This window comes from Lissotriton helveticus, chromosome 6 (genome assembly GCF_964261635.1).
Source record: "Lissotriton helveticus chromosome 6, aLisHel1.1, whole genome shotgun sequence".
Taxonomy (NCBI): domain Eukaryota; kingdom Metazoa; phylum Chordata; class Amphibia; order Caudata; family Salamandridae; genus Lissotriton; species Lissotriton helveticus.
The window spans coordinates 1,682,691,439-1,682,709,563 of NC_136067.1; the positions used below are offsets into that span (position 1 = coordinate 1,682,691,439).

Sequence of the window (18,125 nt, forward strand, 5' to 3'; positions counted from 1 at the left end):
AATTGGTCCATCGCTCCCGTGAAATTGGCAGTGTCCACTCTCCCCTTAGCCTCCTTAGGGGGCATCGCAGAAAGCCCAATGAATTACAGTAATGACCATGAACAGGGTACTCACAGGGGTAGTTCGCGTGATGGATGTAAGGGGGATGGCCCGTCCCGGCCTAGTCCGGTCTTGAACGGGCTTAAACGGGCCCGCCCTTGGCCCGGGCTTTGCCCGGGCGCTCCCGCGCGCGACTCGCGGGGCGAGAGGCGTTCCTCTCTTTTGACCGGTTTCCGGGCGCTCTGCTGGCGTCAGTCGTGCTCCACAACCGCCGGGGCACCTGGGAATTGGAGTCCCTACGGCTGCGATGGTGCTGGCAAGCGGGCAAGTCCCTGTCTCTAATAACTCTCCCCACTCATTTATTATTAATTTTGGTCTCCTCATGCCCACCTGGGATGCCTTTTTAAAAAAAAAATATTCAGGACGGAGCACGCTGCCCCTTCCCTGAGCCTTTGCACCCGAGGGACCTGATTCCTCAGGCCTTTCTTTTTAATTAAGGGGAGGGGTCACGTAGTCGTCCTCCCCAAGCCACTTCAGGTACCAGTACCCCATCCCCTAGGATCTTTATTTCTTAATAGAGGGAGCTTTTCCCACCTCCTCTTGCCACTCCAGGACCCTGGGAACCCATCCTCTAGGGCCTTTCTATTTTTAACAGGAATGGGGCGTGCCGCCCCCCCCTCTCCGAGCCATGTTGTTCCTTGGAGACCCTATCCCTGAGGCCTTTATATGTTACTAAGGAGCGGGTGGTGCGCCGTCACCCTCTACTAACCACTTCGAGCACCGGGGACTCCATCCTCAGGAGTCTTTCTTCTTTTAGGAAAGGGGTGCACAGCACCCTCCCCAGCCATTTCGGACTCCAGAGACCCCATCCCCGGGGACCTTGGATTTTTAATAAGGGGAGGGGGCACACAGTCCCCCTCTAGCACCACTTTGGGCCTGGGGACCCAATCCCGTATGCCTTTGGTTGGTGCCCCAGTGCCCACCTGGGGCACCCACAGCACACACCTTTAGGGGCTTCAGCTGTTTTCGCTACCTTCTGCACTCTGGAGGGCCAAGCAACCCAATGTCTGACTGTGGTGTAGCACCAGCATTTGTGGAGGGTAAGCAGTAGTTGGACTGGAGTTATGGGAAGTCAAGGATCCCCAAGTGGTCGTAGAGCTCACCAACCTTCTTACAGTTGGCTGTTTTCCATGCGTGGAATTCTAAAGTCACATGGGTTGGAGGAACTCAGGGTTGCCCATGATTGGTGTGATAGGGGTGAATAGGTCACCATGACCCTTTCCCAGGTTGCTAAAGTCATGCGTGTAACTGGGGATATGTAGACTCCAGCTAGTCTGTGTTTTTTAGAGAGCCAGTGAATCTGCAAGATGTGCATCCCTGCTATAGATTGGTCGATGTAGCCCCAGTGTTTTTCTGTGAACGCTTAGTTCCGTTCATCCATACAGCTGAGTTTGGCTGCTAAGTAATAATGTGCAAGGTGGAGGGCACCCCGACCACTATCCACTGTGGAGAGATACGCCCACCTTGTGGGTGCCCAGGCCCAACACAGAGGTTATGCGTATGATGCGTGTTTCTCACAGACAATGATCAGGCAGAAGAGGTGTTCCCACTTGTATTTGTTCCCCTGGAGGAATTTAGTCGCTTCTTTGAAAAGTGCACCATATTTGGAGCGTAGTATAGGACAATTCTTGGTAGAGCCAGATTTTGGTGCTTTCAAAGATGATTGGGCCTTGGTCTCTTACCACCAATTTAATAGTCTCCTTAAGGTGGTAGCTGTGAACAGATGTGAGGATATTGTGCGATTGACCTTTTGCAGTGGATGAATGGCCTGCTCGGTGGGTGCGGTCCAGTATGATCTCCTTGTCAGCCACATCAGGGAGGACTTGGTGGAATAGACGAATAATGTAGATCTCCTGCTTGAAGGGGGGCTCCCTTAATCCTTATATTTGAGCGATGGGATCTGTTTTCTAAATCTTCAAGGTGTATCTGGAGCTCCTCATTCCTGTCCCAGAGGTCCAGTAGTTCACATCTGTAGCCTTCTTCCCTTGTGTCTCTATTTGTTTCCAGGCCCAACACCCACTGACCTAGTTCCACTGTATTCTGTGGCAACATCCTCTCGGAGTGCTGCTGTGTCGCCTCTGAGTCTATCAAAGAGGACCTCCATAAATGAGTGGGTGATGAGGTTCAGGGTATCATCGCCCTCAGGAGGTGTATCCATGGTAGCAGGTGACTCTATGGTGGCCATTCCTTTGGGGGTGGGCAGTTTTTTGGAGGCGGCTTTAGTGAGTAGGTCTTTCAAGTTTGTGTCCTTTTATGCTTTGTGTGTCGTCTTTCTGCTGTCCCGAAGGGATGTCCTAGTTTGTCAAATCTGTGGCCAGGTGTCAAGGTTGGTCCTCAAGCTGCTCAGGTGTAAACTCGGGCAGTGAACTCTGCTCCACTCGCAGAGTTTGTAGAGTTTTCTGCACTCCGCACTTTGCGGAGTTCCAAAAAAGTCAGTTCCGTGGACCAGAGTTTTTTTCCTCGCTCGCGCTCCCCAATGCCAAGTTGGCGATCGCGAGCAAGAAAAATCCACCTCCTGGCATATTTCTCAATGTGGGCTGTCGCGGGTGCTCGCGTTGAGAAACATTCTGTTAGCGTTGAGAAAATTGACGCTTGGGCAGAAAATCTACTCGAGCGGCAGAAAAGAAGCAGCACCCTCTTGCGCAGCGCATGATGCTGTTCTTGTTGATTTTCCAGCGCAAGAAAAACACCTGGTGCTGAAAATCAGCACGAACAGTCATTACCAAGTGCACTCCACCGCTTGCGGAACTCCACACTCTGCCCAAGCTTACTCAGGTGAGGGGGCTGCTCTGCCATATGAGGTGCCCTGTAGGTGCTCCATGGGGTTGCCCACACGTCCACTATGCAGGTCTCCAACCCAGTCCGTGGGCCTCCAGCATGGTGACTCTTGGCCATGTGTGGGACTATGTGCGAAGGCAGTGGAGGGCTGGTGCAGTAGCTCAGGTGAGGGTAGACTTCAGGGATTCCCCCGGCAGGACCTTCTTGTGGTGTCAAGACTGCACAGGTGGGGGCTCCACTGTGATGATCTTGGAGGGAGAGTTGGCATGGTGCTGTGTCTCGTACTTCACTCACGGCTCAGTAGAGCCCTGCCAATGGGGGTCCTACTCTAGGTTTATCAGGAGCCATGATGGTGGAGCCTGCAACCTCTCTCATCCACTGCTGGTGGGATGGCCCCTCTGTGCAGTGTCTCTCTTCCAGCCACTTTCCTCAGATCCTCTGCCCATCTGGGCCTTTACTGATCAACATCCATGCAGCATCCTGCTTCCTAACACAGCAGGGCAGTCCTTTTTCTGAATCTTCCATAGGTCCAGAAGAGGTCTCATTAGAGGTTCTGAAGGCCCCATGTTTATTCCTAGTGCGAGCCTTTGTGTGGGGAAGTTCCCTGACCTACCCCCAAAACAGGTTCTAGTCAATTCCTCACCTTCCACTGGGCCTAGCTCCAAACTGTCTAGGGTGACAAAGGCAAGGGCATGCCTGGTGTCCCCTTACTTTGTGTGTGTTGCTGGCAGCGCCCTTTGAAGTGTAATCAGGGCAAAGTACAAATTCTCTCTAGCTATCCTGTAAAGAACACCCTCTCCCCTCACACCTAGGCCTTCGTTTTTCCTCTGTCTGGAAGCAATAAACAAAGCACCACAAGAGAACCTATTCATAGTCTTGTGACACAGGACAGGACCCTGGTAGAAGTGGCATTTTCCAAATTGTAACTTAAACACTGACCTATAAAGAGGATTTTAAATTACAATTAATGTGAGTGTAAACATAATTGTTCTCTCTGCTCCCAATGTGAAGTTATCATTCACTGGATGTAATAAGGTAAAACAGTGTTAGTCTACAGAAGGGACTACCTTACATGGGTGTAAAACAAATTTAGGAGTTTTTTACCGTCCAAGAATGTAAAACGTAAACACACATGTCCAACTTTTTAAGTACCATTCCCGATGAGCCTTCAGACCTATTTTACGGGTGACGTATAAGTATTAAAAAAGGAAGGTTTAAACCTGGCAAAATGTTGAAAACTGCACTATGTGCTGCAGTGGCAGGGCTGAGACATGTTGTTTTGAAAGGCTACTTGACTGGGTGGCACAATGAGGACTGCTGCCCACTAGGTGCATTGAATTTTAAATGCCCTCAGTACCTACCGTCCCATATACGAGGGATGTACAAGGACATTAAAGGTACCAATCAAGTGTAGGCCAATTTTGCTATGTTTTAAGGAGAGAGCACAAGCACTTTACTACTGGTTAGCAGGGAAAAGGTGCACAAAGTCCTAAAACTCAACAGAACTGAATTTAGCAAAGGAAGGCAAAATTTGGGGTGACCCTGCAGAGAGGGTCAGGTCCAACACCCATATATTTGATATATGGTATAGGTCTTGTATCACTATTCTCTGACTCTTGACCCATCATGAAAAGTGAATTGTAATATCATTTGAAAGGTCCTCAACTAATCAGATGACACTTAAACATATTGACTCATATGATGTTGTAGTTTGTATTATTATGCAGTGTGTATTTATTTGTTGATGGGACACTACGAGACCTGTTTTCAGAAAACAGAAATTTCATTCTGAATGTTTCTTCTTTTCAGTAGAAAAAATGTTCTCCCTGTTTTCACATTCTCAGAGATTTCAGTGAGTTCTAGTGGGGAGCAGCAACTGTCAAGGTTTTCCCAGGTTTACTTTTGAGGAAAGTTTTCATAAATTCCATATTTACATGAACAGACATACATGTGTATTTTTAGGTTGTATAATGGAGGCACGCATGGCTCAACCACGCGTGCCTCTATCACGGATGCGTTTTAACCACACATTCCTTTACCAAGCATGCCTTTACTATGCAATTTCATGGTAAAGGCATGAATGTTAAAGGGGTATGTGTGGCTACGTTCGCAGCACCCCTCCTCGCCCTAAACTACAAATTCCCTACATGCCCCCCTGGCCCTGAGGTCCAAATACCCCAACCCCCTCTGACCCCCATGTTGTCCCTAACCTTTAGCTTACACTACCCGACCCCCTCCCCTGCCTGCGCTGACCATAAAACTGCCTCAACCCCTTCCACTGTCCTGAAGCCTAAAACCATAATCCTTATTTTTAAAAACAAGCCTGCAATCCCTTAAGCCCTAAAAACTGTCCCGACTACCCAGTCCCCTACCCCTGCCCTAAGGCCTAAAACCCTGACCCTTAGCTAACATTACACTGACCCGCTCCCACTCCCCGTACGGTCCCTAAGGCTACCCAACCTCCTCCAATGCCGTTAAGCCTAACACCCTAAACCCTAATTAAAAATCTACCTGACCATCTCCCAGCCCTGGCTACTAACTTGATCCTCCCCCAGCCCTGTAAACTACCCAAACCCCCACCTTAGCCCCAAAAATTATGCCGCCAGCCCCTAAACCCTAAAAACTGTCCAACTACCCATTCCCATCCCCTGCCCTAAGGCCTAAAACCCTGAGCCTTAGCTAACTCTACACCGACCCACTCCCACTCTGACCCCTCCCCAGCCCTGAATACTACCCCGACCCTGCAGCCCTTAAAACGACTCGATCCCCAGCACTGAAAACAAGCCCCTCCCCTGAAAACAACCCCATCCCCCTGCCCCAGCCATGAAAACAAACCCACCTTTCTCCCAAGCCCTGTAACAACCCCACACAACCATACAAACTAGCCCCCAAACCAAGCCCCAGCCCCACTTACCTTACTGCATCCTCCGCCAAGGACCAGGGTCTTCCTGCTTCCGAGTTAAGCCCAGCAGCTGCAGCTAGACTGCGCACTGCCTTCACTATGCATATGCTTGGTTAAGGCATATGCATGGTTAAGGTAAGCATGGTTACGCTTTCATAGTCGGAAGACGCGTGGTTCTGCCCATGTTGTTCCGGCTGTTCCCCATACTTTTACTCCTGTGACAGTCTACGAGCACAAGCAAATGCACTTGATGTTTTTTTCTTTCCTCTCTCTTGTAGACTATTATTATGGTATGCCTATTTATGAGTAGATTTGCTGATGTTGACTTTTGAGACTTTTTAAATTATTGGAAATCAATGAATTACATTGGTGGGCAACCACATTTTTTGTTTGTTAGGCAAATTAAATCAGATATGGTGGAATGGATTGATTCATATAACTGATTACAAAATGAAATAATCATTAATGAACAGGCTATTAAACAGACCCTCCAGGATTTCGCGATTTCGCGGTTTGCGGCGAAATCGGCACTTTTGTAAAAATGCCGCGATTTTTACTAAAGTGCCCGCGAAATCGGCACTTTAGTAAAAATCGCTGCGATTTTTACAAAAGTGCCTGCGAATCCCTGCCTAATTTTAAGAAACTGCCACTGGTTGAATGGCTGATATAATAATTGTGTGGTTGTTGTGCATAAAATATTGCTTCATTCTTGAAATGTACTGGTTTGACAGTTTAGAAATACTGGTTTAAATGTACAACGCCTTGATTTGAAAGCAGTACTGGCTCATGTGCACAACCTGCTCGTTTGCATATTTACCATTCGGATAGGAATGCATGAAAAACGGGTACATTTGCACAATTGTATTCTTAATATGAATAACACATTCAGTGCATTTGTTTATAACATTCTGTTTATGTACATAATTTACTGATTTGTATGCTCAAATTACAAGGGCACATTCCCATTGCATGCTATTTGTAATTTCCCGAATAGCAAACAACTTGGTGTGAATGGATTTTACATTGAAGTCTGTGCTTCATGCATTGGTTTGCTCACACCACAGTACGGTTTGTCACCGCAGGTTTGAGGGGATAAGGCAAAGACAGGTTCATTAAGTCCCTGGAAGCTAGAGGCTCGGTTTTCTCAAGTCTAGGGAGATGTTACATGAAGCTGAGAAGCACTCGCTGTTAGCCTCCAGAGGAAAATTCTTTGGATCAGAGGCTCATGTTATTTGTTCACAACCGCAAACTTATATTTTTATTTTTAAAAGCAATGTTTTACATTTTAAATGTTAAACTGTTTTATTTTGCCGATTTGAAATGAGACTCAAGAGATTGTAAAATAGTTGCCATTTAAAAGTTATTTTAAAGAGTTTGCTGTATGTTACAACCCCATGCTACAGTGTTGAATCACTTAAATGGGCATTGCCTAAGAAACCGCTTCAAATACAACAGAAATTTGAGTTGCCCACAGATGTTTAGGATCCTGGGCCTGGCAGAATGAATCACATTCCCATAGTATGGAGCCTTCTGCATACATGAGGGACATAATTCAGTGGGAGAGGGCAAGTTACAGAACTGGTTGACCCTAGGGGTTGCCCTGTGGTATTAATGTGAGTGTTGCAAAGCACATGTAACATGAAGATCATATAAATGTATGTAGATAGCTCAGTGGGTTTTTACTTTTATCACAGAAATATTTTTTTGTCACCTGCAGTTCATAAGCTACAATTCTTCTAATATAGCAGAGTGAGCTGTGAACTGTCACCAAGGAGCTGCATGCAAACTGCAAGGCATAGTTTTAGAAGTTTATGTTTTCCACAGTCTTTTATTATCCTACAGTTGCTAAAAGTGTTATAACTGTGTTATGTTCTAAACCCGGAGTTTGTGCTTCCCCAGGCCAATCACTCTTAAAATATACTGCCTACTGGCATCGATGACATATGACTCCTACAACTTTTAGTCCTTTCTGTCTTATCTAATATATCCTATACATTGATTTACACACTTGTATTAGTCATTGTCTCTGAATAAAGCGTGTGTGATGTAAAGTACTCTGACACCTATGTTAGTATGCTTAGCAATTAAATACTTGCGAGAGAGGGGCGATAGAGAGATGAGGGGCACCCTTGGATGGTGGTTATGAGCTATTCCAAGCAGAAAGAGGGCACCAGGCGCCATCAGGACCAAAGCTGGCATTCAAACATAATTGATAACAAAGGATTGTTCATTTTAGTTTAAAAAATGTAATTATGTAAAGTTCTCTTGGGGCCATATTTTAGAAAGTGCCCTGTAGGCGCAACAGACTGTGGGCAGTTTGGTACTTCAGCAGGGGGCACAGACACTTGCCATGCCCCATCTCTTATACAGAGTGTGCAAGCACTAAATGTATACCTACACTAGCACAAGGGTGTATTCCCTGACTTGCATGGTATGTGGCTCCAGGCAAATGAGGATATCATTTGACATTTACAAGTACTGCAGGTACACCACAGCTCCATGGTCTCAGAGACTTCATCTGCTACAAGTCAGATATTTACAGCAAAAACCTACGTTTGGAGTAAATTTCAAACTATCATGAAATTCTTTAGGTGGAATACTGGGAAACGATATGCAGAAGTTAGCAAAGTAAGTTTGACTTCTGCATGTTATTTCCCAATAAGGGATCAATGATGTCATTTAACATGTCAAGTGTGATGTAATACGTAAGGTTATAAGAAGTGCATAGGCAAGGGTACAAGTTATTGTAAGGGCCACTGGAATTATGCGGCAGTAGAGGGCCAAATTATGATGCGGGTATGAGTAAATTATGCAGCCAGAAAAGGCAAATTATGCAGGTTAATGCGGCACAGTTTGTAATAGTTTTTATTTGTTATTTTGTCCTTTTACACTTGTTAAATTAATTGCTTTTTTGGAACAACTGCTAACTATTACTTAAATTGTAAATCATAAAAAACACCTCCCCCCGTTTTTAGTCGACCCTCTAAAAACCGGGTCATGGGCTAAATTCCTCGAAATCTGCCCAGACAGCTGGTGAAAAAGAGGGACCGTCCCGGCAAATCCGGGACGCCAGGTCACCGTACACTGTTCTGCAGGTGCTACCCTCACAGAGAAGGTGGTGCTACTGGGGCAGGAGTCAGATGAGGTGAATACTGTTGAGCATGTCAGAAAGTAGACCCCATCCTAATTGCAAGTGATGTATTCCTGGGAGCACGTGGCCGTGTGTGGTGAGTAATGAACAGACCCTCAAAAACGAAGATATCTGTGTTTGTTGTAGGAAAAACTGCCAAATGAAATGCCGCAAAATTGCTGCTAAATTTCCATATTTGTGCCGCTAAATTTGCTAATCCATGCCGCTATATCCTGGGGGTCTGATTAAAGGTTTCTTTATTAGATCTGTTTGTAACTGAATAGCTTCCCTGTGTTTCCTAGCAGATGTATTGTGGTGGACCTAATATTTATTAATATATTCAACTCCTGCCTCTGATGCAGTTTCATTGAAAAAAGAGAAATGCCAGGATTGGAGCCATTCTCCATCAGAGGTTTAGCTTTTTGCTATACTGTTTGAGTCCTATAGACAGGACTGTGTGCAATGCAGTAAGTTTGGAAGGAGTTTATTTTGCCACAGGTCACTAGTGTAAAGCTTGAAATGCAGTGATATTGTGATCCTGTCTGCTCAGGTCTAGGACTTGTTTTCCGGAGCATTCCGAATTTGTTGGATCTTGCCAATAAACGTTCTAGGGGGACTGATATAAATCCCATTCGATTAATCAAGTTGCGACAACACTAAAACTAGTGATCCTGGTATCCTTAGAAAAAGGCATAAGTAAGCAGACTTAGTGTGCTTGTCATATGGAAATTGTTTATTGTCACTGTTTTGACTTGGGTTGAAGGTGAGAGCTTGGAATCCATGATCACGCCAAGTGTTTTCATCTCGTCAATGAGTTTGGGGTAGTGCTACTTCTAGAAGCCAGATTGAAATAGGATCATAGTTTTGCCATGCCCCTCCTATAGAGTACTTATATTTTGGGAAAGCATAGTTTAAGATTATCCTTTATCATTCACTCTTTCACTTCCAAGAAGCATTTGCTGGGTTTGTAGGTCTTGCTATCCAGTGGCCCTTCCAGCGTTAAGTTATTTTGAGGTTGTGAGAATAGTTCTAGCACGTAAGCTTAAAGGAGTTGACAAAATCATGAAGTGGGGGCAGGTGCACATTAAAAATTAACGCGGCTGAACGATGAGCCATGAGGGATACCTGTCTAACAGGTGAATGGACAAGAAGTGATCAGGGGACAATTTGGACTATCTTTGAGGTTTCCAATTCTGGACCTAACTCTGGATTCCAGTGTCATATAGTCTTTGGGCTAGAAGTTGGTGTCTACAGTCATATAGTAATGAAAGTTTGAGAGCAGTAATGTGATGAATCCATCTGAATATGTGGAATTCTTGTAGTCATCCCAGATGGAGTTTAATCCTGGTTCAGTTCTTCTTCCACGTCTGAATCTTGTTTATTTATGGGACAGTAGTCTGTTTTGTCAATGGAGCAGCAGATTGAGAAATAAATCTGCCTTTTCAATTGTTTTCCTTATTTAAGATCCATGGGCTATTGGTCTGTAGTTTGCTAGGTCCAAGTGGTCTAGTACCCACTGTTTTAGGATTGGTTTAATATAGGATGTTTTCAGGTCATATCTCACTTAGGGAAGAACAGATGATTGCTTTCACTTGTATGGCAAAAGAGCATTCTGGTAGAATGGTTTCTCCCATCCCTTAAAAGTTAAGGGTATCCTGGCAAGTTTGCAATGTTTATACCTTTGATTATCTAATTGCTTTATTTTAGAGGTTTAAGGAACAGAGTTTAGAGGGTGTGGTGCAGATATCCTGCTTTGGTAGGTTGGGCAATCGGAGGTTGTTGTTATTGTCATGCCTATGTCTAGAACTGGTGTAGAAGCTGAAATAGAAATGATAAGGAATAATAGAAATAACACAAGTCTCTGTTAGCACAACTGTTAGCAAGATTTATTGGGGAACAACAAATAATGCAAAGGGACATGCAGCACGGAGGCAGACAATATAGATACTGAATGCCCAAAGATGTGACGTTGGTGACAGCTTTTATAGGCCAAAACCACAAAGGATTCGGCATCATCACATACGTAGCACAAATTAAGCCCTAGCCATTTGACCAATTAGCAAAGGCCTAGATTGTGCTATACCTTTTAAGGTCCAAAATATACTGTTGCTAACCACGTGTTCCAAGTGGACAGCTATGGGGACTTTCCACTGTAATGCAATCTATCAACGTTGGTACCTTCCCAGTTAATTATTGCAACATAATAGAAAGGACCAGACATATTGCAAAATGTGCTATGCTGAAATTTCTGTGTCTACGTGAGCATCTTCCGTGTCACATATTAATCTTGATCAAACCTTGTGTTACAAAGGCTGTGTCTCTGAAGCAAATGGAAAAGTATAAGCATTTGGGCACTGCTTTTTATGTCAACTTAGCAGGGCCTAAAAACTTACAGCATTTGGTATCATATAAGAAGGATGGCTTCTACACTGGAATCCAAGCAGATAGGCTCAAGCCCCCCTGAAGCCTATAATCCTTGTTAATTATCTAATACCAACAAGCACTTACAATCAGGCCCTGGAGAAACAGGGGAGAGGGAACAGAAAGGCAATAACACTGAAATGCCAGCTGTCTGGATCCTCTGTAAGAACACATTCAAAGTCTGAACACACTTTACAACTAGACAATTGCAAGTCAAATACATACACTCATGTGTTATCCCACTCACCACCTGGAGGCTGGGGACAGCTTTGCCAACAGGATGAATCTTGAAATTCTAGGATGAAAGTTGCTGAATGAGGAATATCAAGAGGTAAACAGCAACAGCACAGTGATTCCTTCTTGGTAAAACTACACACAAAAATACAAGAGAATAACAAAGCTACAAACTGCAGGGGAGCCAAATATGAACTGCAATAAGGAGCAAGCCTTTCAACACTCATAGATGCCAGTCAAAGACTGATTGAGAATACAGCCCTTTAATATTGGTCTGGCTATTGTGAACCCGCAAGGGACCTGATTGGCATCTTGCTTTGGACTGACCTCATTCTCTGTATTGGGGCCTCCAGCATCTCAGAATGGTTAGCACGACAATACTTGCATTGAAGACTCCCCAATCTTCGCCAGCCCACTATCCACAAGTGCCATGTCACTCTTTGTTTCTGAATCTCCCAATGACTAGCAACCCTGAGACCTGCTGTAGAGTAAGTCCTGACAGTCCTTGAGCAGAAGTGAAATTATTAGGTAAGTATAGATCTACAGGCTTGTTGTTGATATTTGTTGCCTAGTGCCACAGAACACTTACTACTCTGGCTGTTTTTTCTTGACTTGGGTGAAGGCATGTCATCCTCCTGTGAAAAGAATGTGTGATATCTTTACTGCTATTGAGGTTAGTCAGGTAGAATTTAATGAATCTGTCTGTTCTCTGGTCCTGTAAACTCTGTACAATTTAGCAGTAACTTTGCTGTGTGTGCCTGTAGGGTTTCTCTAGCTTTGCTGTCTATGGTATGTGATTGTGGGATTTTATGTGATTGTGGGATTGTTATAACTTTTGATTTTTTAAACCTGACCCTTCCAAGTAGATTATCCATCATAACATATAACTGAGAATCTAGCTGGATGGGGCAGACTGGGTAAATGAAGTTTAAAAAGATGCTGTAAACATAAACTGTAAACCTGTGAAGTTGAACAATGAGATGTTTAACTGGCTGTAATACATATGTCTTTAGTAAATTAATAGGGACCATTAAGCCATCACTTCTTCAAACAATTCTTGCAATGGTGAGCCCCATTGATACATGAAAATGATAAGGCTTATCTGGCACAATACAATATTTTTGAAATATTTAATTACTGTCCCGTTAACCAGGATTTATAACCAATGTATGTGAAAATGGTGCTGTAAAATTAACTTGTGGCCCCTTTTTGAAATTTTTTAATATAACAAAATATAAGCTTTTAGCTGTGGACATAGTTGAACATAAATAGCATTACATTGCTTACTTTATTATTCATATCAATGCAATTTTGATCACAACATTGACTTTATTAGAACATTGTATTGTGCACATAGTTTTGAATATAAGCAAATCCCTATAGGACGTAAGTAAGTAAGTAATTTTATTGTACAGTTAATTAAAACTCACAATTTTAAAAGAAAAAAACATTCAGGCATTAAAAGTACACAAAAAAAGAGAAGATAAAAACCATTATCTCAATTTATGCTTTAACATTTAAAATCCAGTCTTTCAAACTGTTATGCTTTAAATAGAGGTTGCATTGAGTCTCGAGTTTATTGTCTGTTTAGCCCTTTTGAGATGCATATAAATATGGAAAAAGTGCCAATGCTTCAGAGTATCTGTTCAAGCCGTTTCATGTGTGTAAGAGCATGGATAAAGTGCTTGTTCTTCAAAAATGCAAACATGAGTTGGATGTAAGAGGGGGTATGCAGGTTGACTGTTAAAGTGCTCGGTAAAAGTAGACCGTCTGCCTTCTATTCTGCTGTTGCTTGTGACTAAGCTTAAGTCTTTCTGCCACTTTATCAAAATACTTTGTAAATCGGCAGTTTAGTTATCTCTTCTGGATTAAAACATAATTTTACTGCCTGCCTGCAGGTCCTGATGCCCTTCTGATTCCATGTTGGTCTAAGTAAGGCACGTCTTATGTCTAACATGCTTGAGCAGATACAAATAATATGTATTAGGCCCTCTTTTCCTGATCCACAAAGATGGCAGGACTGTTCATTTGTTCTCCTTTTCCATGGCGGCAAGTGAGGGAGAATTGGTATAATACCAAAGCGCAATAAAAAAAAAATCTTTTATCTTTTGTTTAACTCCCGTTTTTAGATAAGCTTGTGGCGTAAGAGCAGCGTAGTCATTAAGTACTGTCCATCTGTGAGCCCGCTTGGCCAAAGTTTCCTTGTCTTCTATTGTGGATATCAATTTTGTTACTTTAGTTACGACCTGTTTGAAGCTCTTGTGATCTATGGAGGATTCCCAGAGGTTGGTCAATTCAACACTTTTCCAAGGATTCGACCAGGTACTCTCTGACGGATGATTTCTATGTAAATGTAAATGTAAATGTAGTATACTTGTAAAGCGCACAGCTGCCCCAGCAACTGGGCGTCCCGGCGCTGTATAACTCTGGGGAACCCGTCCTGGCTTTCCCTGTGGGATGGTCCCTTGCTGGGAGTCCCCAAGGTGGAGCCAGGCATCCCCAGAATTGGTGGGGCCGTTGTGGAGATTAGGCAAGCTAATGCCCAGAGTTGCCGAGTGGAACCCCTGATTAGAGTAAGCACCGAAGCGAGAATTATCGAGTCCGCTGACCAAGGTCCACAACCCTGCCGCGTCGGGAATTGAACCCTGGTCCCAGGCTGACTTCTGCTCTCAGGCCTGCTGCCTCTAACCAGTGAGCCACACTACTCCGATATGACTACTATCGATATGACAGTTCAAACCATAGATGCACATTTAGGGATCCCTGCTCGGCGCTTCTGATCTTGTGCCAGCTTTTTATATAACCTCCCCTTTTTTCCACAATTTGCTTCTGAAGACTGAATTCCAGGTGTATTTGGGCGGGTGACACAGAGTTTGATAGCTGAAAGATTGCTTTGTATGAACTACCAATTATTTTGTCGAAAACTATTGCATCTTTGCCTTGCGTTGGTTCACTCCCATATGTGAGCATTGGCTGCAAACGTGCTAGAATCACCTGTAATAGGAGATCCAATGTTCGCTCTGGTAGGACTTTCTTCAGGGGCTGCATTGCGAGGTAGCTCATGGTGCCCTTCCGTCGCAAGGCCTCCAGTTGAGGTTTGTATGAGCCTCTGCTGTTGAGTAGAACTCCGAGATACTCGTAGTTGGTTACCCGGTTTAGGCTGCTCCCATCCAGGTACCAAATGATTTTCTTGGTCTTGTTGTAATTCACTGCCATCATTTTTGTTTTCTTTAAGTTAATGTTTAAGTTAGTGGTGTCCAGCAGATGCTGGAGGCCGATTAGGGTCCGGCTTATCAAAACCAAGTTGTCCGCATATAGGAGATTGGACAGCAAGATATTTCCCAAGCGTGGGGCGTGCAATGTACTATTGTCCAATTCCCCTGGAAGGGCTGCTAAAAGAGGTTAAACAACATGGGGGCTAGAACACACCCTTGTTTTAGGGCTCTGGAGGTGTTGATTCACCTTGAGAGGTGCATCCCGACTCCCAGCTTGATCTTGACCCAGGCATCAGTGTGTATTAGGATCAACTGGTTGAGGAGAGGCTTAGGTATCGCCCACTTTTCCACCTTCTGTCAAATAAGACGTGATTTACAAAGCTATTTAATGTGAGAAATGACCTTTAAAAATAACCTCTTGCAAATGGCAAAATATTTCATTAGGCTGACAGTTTAAGAACACATATTCTAGTAACAAACAGGCTGAATTGTATGATCTATATCAAATGGATAGCTCCCTACATGTGTACTTGTCTCCAATCTCCTTAGAACAAAGGGAATACCTGAACCATACCATGGACTTTCAGAGAGCTGACAAGGTTCTGAGCACCTTCATTCAATAAACTGCTAGAAGAGCATGTAATACTAGCATGCCAGTATCTTGTGTGGATCATCCCTGGTTGTCTTGAAATATGTATTACCAAAAGGTCAAGTGTGTGCATGCCTTTACTCAAGACTTCATGTTGACCTACCATTCTATATTCCCTCTTAATCCCTCATGGAGTCCTTCGTGGCAAATCATATCCTGCACCTGGAAATCCCAATCTGAAGGTGCCCTAAATTTCAGGGTGCCTTATTACTGTACCATTATGAGACGTCCCTTATTCAATGTGGAATTATTTCAGAAGTAAGTGTTTATACTCTGATTTCCTACATGTAACTCCTATATTATGGGCTGTTTTCCACAGGCATATTTGGCGAGGTTTTGCCTGGTGAAATATGTCCTAGGATACCCAGGAGTGGTAATATCACCGCTGGTCATACCGCTCGGAATACTGATTCTGCTCCAATGGGTAATTCTGAGATTCTCTCAGTAAGGGCCAGGTTACTAACCCTTTCTGGGTACAAGCACTCACACTTATCTGCCCAATGAAAATTTGGGGTCATATCATGACCCCCTGTTGCAGCGCAGCGTTGAGCGCCTGTTTTTTATGCCTGAAGGGAGTAAAGTGAAATTACCCAATACTTCTCTGAGCTAGTGCCTTTTATTCAGGTAGTCCATCTCGGAAACTTTGAACAAGGTGTGTCTGTTTCAGATGTGTGCTATTTTTGAATAAGGCACTAAGTCCGAGAAAATTTGGGTCAACTGAATTCATGTTACACTCCGAAGGTACATAAAATAGGCCCTTGAATCTTCAGTGCACCAAAAGAGCCATCATTATCCCTTTCTAGATAGTTTATGCATCTTGTTTTAAAGATACAGTCACTTTCCCTAGCTATAGTTGTACATCTGAAAATATATGGAACTCTAGGTAGAGCAGCAGTAGCTAATATTTCACTTTCGAAATGTCTGCCCTAAAAGGTAGTATGTGCTATGGTGTTGACGCGAATTCTTTGGTATATTGGATGCCCGTTCAAAATAAAAGTTATTGCACAAAATGTAGATTGTGTTGACCTGCTTTTTTCTTTGTAAGTAGGAAATTACCAAGTATGAAGTTAAGCAGTGAAACTTAAGTACCTAAGCCCAGATTTACTAAAGGCTTGCATCACATAACGCAAGACGACGCTGCCCTTAAATTAGATTTACTATGCCACACAGAGCCACCTGTGTGGCTCTGCGTGACATTGTAAATCTGGAGTGACTCAAGGCATGCAAAGTCGCTGCCTTGTGCTATTCTCTGCTGGGAAGGCATTCAGTGGGTGGAGCATCAGTGTTCCCATTCATCCACCCATGGTGTTTGGAGCATTTCCTGATTTACTAATACTAATAAATCTAGGAATTCGTCCAAATTCTACACCTTCCTAGATGAGGCTTAACGGAGAAATATGTTTATTTTTCCTCGTTTGTGTGCTGCAGTAAGAGGAAAAGCCTCAGAGAATTGTTTTTGTGCAGTTATATACTCCTTCCTGCACAAAAACAACCCTGCCTGTAATGTAAGCACCATTGCACCATAGTGAAAGGGTGCTTGGGTTGGCATTATGAAGCACTCAGTGCTCCAGCAGAGAGTGAGCAGGAATGCGTCATATGTAAGTAAATATGGCGCCTTACTGCCCTCTCCATTTGATACAGCGCAGAAAGATGTCTTGCTGTGTTGTTCCAGATTTTAGTAAATCTGGCCTCTAGTTTCTGGGGCACTTCGTGGGCTTTAGAATAATTTGTGTAAAATTATAAATGTGATATTCTCGTGTTCTTTTTCTCCCCAAATTCTCTCTAATGCCACGATAAACCTCATTCAATTTTGTGTCCTTTCAAATTTCTAAACGGTTATTTCTGTTTGCCTATTTTTCCAGGCTGATTGCAATAAAACGAGGATCGATGAAGCCAACAAGCGTGCAACAACTATGCTGGGAAGCGGCTAGACGCCAGGAAGTGCATTTTCTTCATTGTCCCTGCTGTCTCCGTGGACAGCACGTCCGTGCGTTTATCATGGCGTTTTTCAATAGTTTCACACACATGCATTTATCGAGCTCCCACCTGTACTGGTCACGTGTTCTGATCTACCACTTTCCATATGCATTTGTTATTGTGTTTTCAGGTACTTCTCTTCCCAAAGAGAGCACGTTCAAAGCAATGAACTCATTACCTCAGTTGAATGTGGCATTTTTGTGTCCTTTGTATGATTTTCAGATTATATAACAATATGCAGAAATGCTTTACATTTTGTTTACTTTCAGTTCTACAGTATTGTTATTGTAAAACTGTGACATTTCTTAAGTATTGCCCTGCTCCTTACTGTGGGTGTCATAAAGTTCTCCACTCTCTGTCTTCATGCCTCGTGTTTCCACGCCCTAGAGATGCAACCCGGAGCTTCAATAATATATGCACTGTCTAACAGGGATGCTGTTTATGGATATGCACGTGCAAACAATTGGATTTTATTTAATCGTTTATGGGCCTCTTTGTAAATCTCATGGTAATCCCACTCTAGCCTCAAACAGCGGCATTCTGCAGCATTCTTGAATCTGTGCACTTCAGGATGGGGAAGGCATGAATTTATTACAGCAGTTACAGATACCGACCTCATCCGATTTTTTTTTTTTTTTTTTTTTTTTTACTTTTAGGAACTCCAGGTGAAAGTCGGGCCCAAATGAGGAATTACTGGGGATTCGGTCCTGAATTCACTGA

General features: G+C 43.6%; 1 protein-coding gene across 1 annotated transcript in view; it reads left to right on the forward strand.

The window, feature by feature from the left end:
- Positions 1-17,761, forward strand: part of LOC144761865 (synaptosomal-associated protein 25-like) — a 332,753-nt gene extending 314,992 nt beyond the window's left edge. Inside the window, exon 8 of the mRNA XM_078647085.1 lies at positions 17,291-17,761. Within this exon, the coding sequence (XP_078503211.1) occupies positions 17,291-17,359 (69 nt within the window). The 3' untranslated portion in view covers positions 17,360-17,761. The remainder of the gene's footprint in view (positions 1-17,290) is intronic.
- Positions 17,762-18,125: the final 364 nt, after the last annotated feature.